Here is a 6211-nt window from a genome sequence, read left to right as displayed (position 1 = left end):
CAGCATGGGGAAGGCTGCTCTAGAGCTCTGCCATTCTTTATTTCGTTTTTTTACATTGACTCCTATACATTTACACCACGCTTGTCCTGCGCACGGAAGAGCCCACCGACTACAATCGGGATACGGAAAACTTGCTGGAGAACCATCAGGCTGCAGCCAGCCTCCCCCAGCGTGGTTCCGCCCGCCGCCCCGAAAGATTTTTGGACTACAGCTCCCATAATCCCGGACTATTGGCCGTGCTGACTGAGGCTGCTGGGAGCTGCAGCCCAAAGCATACGGCGGGCGCCACCTTGAGGACGGCTGCCGTCTCCTTCGTCGGAGCCGGCCGAAATCCCTCGGCTCCCGCTTTGTACGGCGGCCGCTTTGAGGCAAACATCTGCGAGCGCAAGGGAAAATGGCAGCACCCTTAGAAGCGTGCCATGTAGCTTGCTGCGCAAACCGCGCCGGCCCCGGCGTGGTTTCCTGGGGAAGAGGGGGACTCCTGGCATTCGGTTCGTGTCGCTCTGTCGTCCTCTACGACCCGCAGGTGAGACTCGAATGGAGGGCGAGGGTTTATGGCTAGCTCAGCAAGACAAGGGGAACCTTTCCTAGACGTACGCTTTGGAGGCATGCAGGGGGAGAGTTGCTTGTAAGGCTCCTGCTCCTTTAACTAGATGCAATTCAACGGGTTAAGTTTTTCCCAGAACCGGGAAGCAATGATGGGAAAAGCGTAGTCTGCTACGTGTCTGCCTCGCACGTTGCTGTTGAATGCCCAGCGAGCTTGCAGTATGGTATAATGGCGAAAGTGTGGGGCTTAGACAGAGGCTTGAGATCCCTGTTGAGGCGTGAAGCTCACTGGGTGATTCTAGAACAGTCCCTCCCTTTTGACCTAACCAACATCACAGCACTATGAGGATAAAACGTACAGAGGGAGCATGTATGCTTCCTTGAGCTCATGGAAGAAGGGGAGGATAAAAATGCGATAAAAATGATCAAACCTCATCTAAACATGAAAGACTGAGAAAGAAAGCTAATCTGAGGACTTGCATAAATTCAAACTATGCTTTGCAATGGAGTCGATTTGCACACTCAGTTATGAGTCACCAAGCTGCCTTGTGCATGATTTATGGAAAGGTAGAATATAAAACATTAGACTAAATGAAAGATGTATACGTGTGAGGACCCGAGGCCTTTTTGAACACCTTACGATCCAACTTCTAGTCACCAAGTCAGGTGCTTTGGTCAGTGTCTCTCCTCACACTGCCACTTTTAGACTCTCACCCACAACTCTCTGTTTGTGTATTGTGATGCTTCACCACTCTCTCAATTGCTGCCACCAGTAACCCTTTTCAAGCTGCTTTCTTTCTTTTTGGTAGCCCAGACCAAGCAGCCAGCACGTGGGGGTTATTCCACGAAACCCTTCTTAATAACTAAAAAGGAAACTGTCTTGTAAAATTGAAAACAAAGGTTTATTTGGTACAACAGGATTGGAAATAGGAACTGGGTTGGGATGAGGAAAGGATATCAGGAATGATGATTAAAATAAGGCAACACTATAAACTGCACAATATAACTCTTGCTTTTAGTTCTATGTTTAAAACCTCTCACACTATCTGACATCCTCTCTAACCCACAGGCTATCTCACTAGATGTTCTCACTCTTATCTCCCAGTCTAATCTCAGATTTATCTAGCTGTTCCCAATCTATTTTACTCCCATACTTACCTGACTCTCTAGAAGCAACTACCCCACCTTTCTCTGCACAAGCTCTCATCCAATCACACTGCATTCCATTCTCACTCAGCTACTCCCCCTTGCCAAACTGTCATTCTTGCCCACACTCTGCCAAACCCAGCCTCACACTCACCTGTCAGTCATTCCAGATACATACTAGCCTCCATACATATATACAAACCTTTACTAATTACATATTGTGCATGTGGAATCAGCTTGTAGCCTCAGTGTTGCACGCGTTGCTTTGCTAGTGTCAGACAGATGGTTGCACACAGTTCCTGAATGGTTAAAATACATATTCTCTAGCATATTGCAATATTCTCCCAAAGTATTTTACCCATTTAATACCATTGGCAGCAGAAAAATGAAACTATTTCAACAACATATTTTCAAACCTCTATGGAGGAAGAATGTTCTATCTTTTTCTTAACATGGAAAGGTTTCACTTATCCTCTTTATAACTGACAAATCTGGTTCTGCATTCTTCTGTTTCTCTCCAGAAAAGAAAAGTAGTTGGCACACTGAACGGTCACACTGACAGAGTTAATTGTGTCCAATGGATTCACAAAAATGATGGGTGTAAGTACAGTTTAAACATGTTTAAAAGTACGGTGCCTACTTTTACATAGCACAAATATGTACTTGGAATTGTCCAAAGTGTTGATAAGACATTTTGGTCAGGAAGTTTACAGTCCATGAAAAACATATGAGATATAATAGTTGGAGTGGAGAATAGGTCAGAACTGGCTTCAGTAGATATTATCTACATGGAAAGGTATAGTGAATAGCGTTACACTTAGGCTTACACATTCTCCATGTAAGCTACCTCACAAATTTGCTGTGAGAATAAAATGTGTGAAGCTGGGGAAGACAGAGTATGCTGCTCTGGGTTCCTTGAAGGAAGTAAAAAAAAAGTTAGAATTTTAACTTAAAATCTTCCTCCAGTCATTTTCCCCAAACTGTTAAATGTCTTGGGGCACAATCCTATGGCTGCTAGACAGTATCTAGATGGCCATAGGATTTTTTGGTTTCTGGGAACTGAGCTCAGAGCCAGCACTCCAAAGTCAGTTCCCAGAAAACCACCTCCCTGCCACCTCATAGGCGATGTGGTTCATCCCTGACTCCACACTTGTAACAGCAGTGCAGAGCAGGGGAAAAGGGGGTGTTCCTGGGGGCGGGGAGGGGACAACAGAAGCACCAATGCGACGCTTCTTATGTGCCATCTGGCCTCCCCCCCGCCCCCATCCCCCCCGCTTTGAGGTGCCCCGGCTAGATAGCTGAAATTGGCCGTCTAGCCACAAATGCAGGCTGGCTGGAGTGTGGAGGAGAAGATCCCCTCCACACTCCAGCTGCTCTGCATTAGATAGGCTGAGTTTGGACGTGGCCAACTATCCTCATAGGATTGCGCCCTTGATTGCCTTAAATTAAGTGGTGGGGGTGGGGATATTTTGCTTAGTAAGGAAGCTTCCCCAGCACTAGTCAGCAACTAATTTTCAAATGGAGACCACATTTTGAATTCATCAAAAACGGAAGGGCTAAAACTGCTGTCCACTGATTCACTGTCATCCAAGGTGAGACACTGTTTGAGAATGCTTGAATCCCTTCCTTTCTATAGGGTTAGTTCAGATATAATATGAAGTCATCGCTTAATGCTATGTTAATGAGCCTTTAAGGACCCCTGGGCCTTCATGCTCCATCTCCCCTTGCACACCACAGTTCTCTTCCTCCATTTCTGGCTTGAGATTAACTGTAGCTTGCCATTTTGTCTGAACTGACAACCTATGGTTTGTGCATGCCCTGAAAACCAGGTTCAGAAACCACAGTTTGATGATGGTTTCCAATTCTAGTTTGAAGGGCAAGTGAAAACCATAGTTGGCTGCTTTTGACACGGCCGCGGGTTGTCTCAAACCAAGAAGAGAGGGAATGAATTACAGCATGGAAGAGGAGGTGGGAGGATGTGGGGAGCATACAATACCAAGAGTAATTAAAAGCTTGTTCACATAGCACCTACCCATGGTTTAGCCCTAAACATTTTGCTACCTGAGGTGGGAAGGTCAAGATGATGCCTCTTCCTCATCCCATACAGAAGCCAGTTGGACTGGCAGTTGAAACTTACTTCAACCCTTGCAATGGCAGAGTGTTCTCTGCCATACCCGAGGCAGCAAGTTAGTTTAGGGGGCCCAGGACAGGTTTTGTGGCATACATAGCTCTGTCCTCCAACAGAGGGGAACAGTCAGGTAGGTGCCACCACTGCTCCCAGCATCTGCTGTCTGAGGTGGTTGCCCTTTTCTGCCTAATGGTAGGGCAGGCCCTGGGTTGATATTACATCTGAACTAGCCCGCTGTGAGCAGCAACCATCTTTGGCAGACTCCTCCCCATCTTGTGTACCTCGGCTGTACTCTCCAAGGCACAGACAACGAACGGGCTGTTAGAAAGTTGCTGAGGTGAATAGTGGGAGTAGGGAGAGAATGTTCTTTCTGGGGTAAGGTGTGTATGCCCCGGCCATGGGCTGCCAAGATTTAGAGGAGCCAAGACAGTGATAAGTTAGATCCAGAGTTACTTACAAGGAGACTTTATTGAGTACTTACAGCGCACAGGCATACCCAATGGTTGGATTAGACAGCTTCTCTGAACCTAGAGCTGTGGTGCAAGATGGGTTTTATACCATACATGTCATTCAGGCATAGCAGTGAGGCAGTATAACAGGTGCAAGTGTTAATTAGAGTGCATCTACAACTTTCTCAGCATAGCCTAGCAGTACTTGGTAACATATTTGGCAGAAGCAAAACTATCAGAATATTCCCAGCACAGACACCTGTAGCTTTAAGATAAACATAGCTTCACTTCTCAGGCACATCCGAGACTCTGATAAGATAAATGGTACCAGAGCTCGTTAGCATGGAATGTGCTGAGGCAGCCATATCAAGCTTTGACTCATCTTACAAGCCAAGCATCCCACCTGCAAGGGAAATGCAACTAATAATGAACCAAAGCAGAGAGCATTATGGATCTCCAAGCCTCTCTAAACTACTATTAGCTTGCTTACAGGCCTGGGGCCTTACAAGGTGCTATCATAAGGTGAGTTGGGAAGCCCCTGAAGGCTTCTGGGCCACTAGTACCTATCTTTTTAATACAGCTTGGACTCATTTATCAAGTGTTTTGTAGTTTTTTGTAGTTGCAATGAATACCTTTTATGAGACTGTAATTAATTTATTAAATAATAATTCAGTATGGCAATTGGAAGCATGAATGGGAGAAAAGGATAGTTACTGTACTCTGCTAGCTTGATTGCATGAGTTAAAATGCAAAGAGCATCTTATATTCATACTGTCATACCCAGTGGGATTTTTTAATCTCTCCCCATCAATTTAAACAGCAGGCTCCCATGTCCTTATCTCAGGTTGCTTTTGCAACTCCCTTCAGTTTCAGAAGTGACTTGTTTTACATCATGGGGGATATGTCAGAAGTGCAAGTCCAAAACCTTCTTAGGCACGCAGAAATAGTTACATGGTTCTTGGATCCAGCCCATGGGTTTTTCTTCTGAACTGTCAGCTTTCAGAAGAATTCTCTGGGTTATGAGTCTTGCTGTGTGAGTGCCCTCCAGTGGACATCTACATTTGAAATGTATTGCTGTAGGGCTCTCATTGTGACAGGTTTTTCAAGACATGCACCCATGAGTGATTGAAACCTCTTAGAAATGGAAGAACTGGTATGGTTTGATCCAAGGTGATGCTGAATACCCTATACCATCTCACCCCACATCCTTGCTTTGGGCCTCATGGCCAAGCTACTGTGGAGTCTATATTCAGTAGGTGGTGGCAGCTGACAATCCATTATGGATTTAATCTAGTGACAAAGATGGGTACTTTAATGCCCAGTTAAGAGTGACATTTCCTGTGACCCTAGGGCTTGCCAGGGTACAGGGAGGGATAAGGTATCCCAGAGGGACAACTGGGATTGTTTAGCTTGGAAAAAAGGAAGGTAAGGGGAGACATGATAGAGATATACAGAATTATGCATAGGATGGAGAAAGTGGATAGGGAGACATTTTTCTCCCTCTCTCAAAATACTAGAACCCGGGGTCATCCCATGAAGCTGACTGGTGAGAGATTCAGGACAGATAAAAGGACGTACATCTTCACATAGTGCCTAGTTAAACTATGGAATTCACTTCTACAAGACATAGTGAAGGCCACCAGTTTGGATGGCTTTAAAAGGGAGTTAGATAAATTCCTGGAGGAGAAGGCTATGTATGCCTGCTAGTCCTGATGGCTATGTGCTACCTCCAGTATCAGGAGCAGTATGCCTATGTATACCAATTGCTGGGGAACATGGGCAGGAGGGGGCTGTTACACTCCTGTCCTGTTTGTGGGTTTCCCATCAACAGCTGGTTGGCCACCGCTGGACTAGATGGACCATTGGTCTGACCCAGCATGGCTTTTCTTACGTTCTTACATTCAGGGTAGCCCCCTGCACCCATTTTCAAGTTGAGGAGGAA

General features: G+C 45.8%; 1 protein-coding gene across 2 annotated transcripts in view; it reads left to right on the top strand.

Moving 5' to 3' along the window:
* The first annotated feature begins 384 nt into the window (after positions 1-384).
* Positions 385-6211, top strand: part of ELP2 (elongator acetyltransferase complex subunit 2) — a 51392-nt gene continuing 45565 nt past the window's right edge. For both annotated transcript variants that reach the window (XM_084850626.1, XM_084850627.1), the window contains exons 1-2: positions 385-526; positions 2214-2292. In XM_084850626.1, coding sequence (XP_084706752.1) covers positions 395-526; positions 2214-2292 — 211 coding nt within the window. In that variant the 5' untranslated portion in view covers positions 385-394. The remainder of the gene's footprint in view (positions 527-2213; positions 2293-6211) is intronic.

This window comes from Heloderma suspectum, chromosome 4, assembly GCF_057233095.1.
Source record: "Heloderma suspectum isolate Gila_16-S chromosome 4, 16-S_ref, whole genome shotgun sequence".
Classification (NCBI taxonomy): domain Eukaryota; kingdom Metazoa; phylum Chordata; class Lepidosauria; order Squamata; family Helodermatidae; genus Heloderma; species Heloderma suspectum.
The sequence above is the reverse complement of the archived record's forward strand: the minus strand, read 5'-3'. Positions and strand labels throughout refer to the sequence as shown.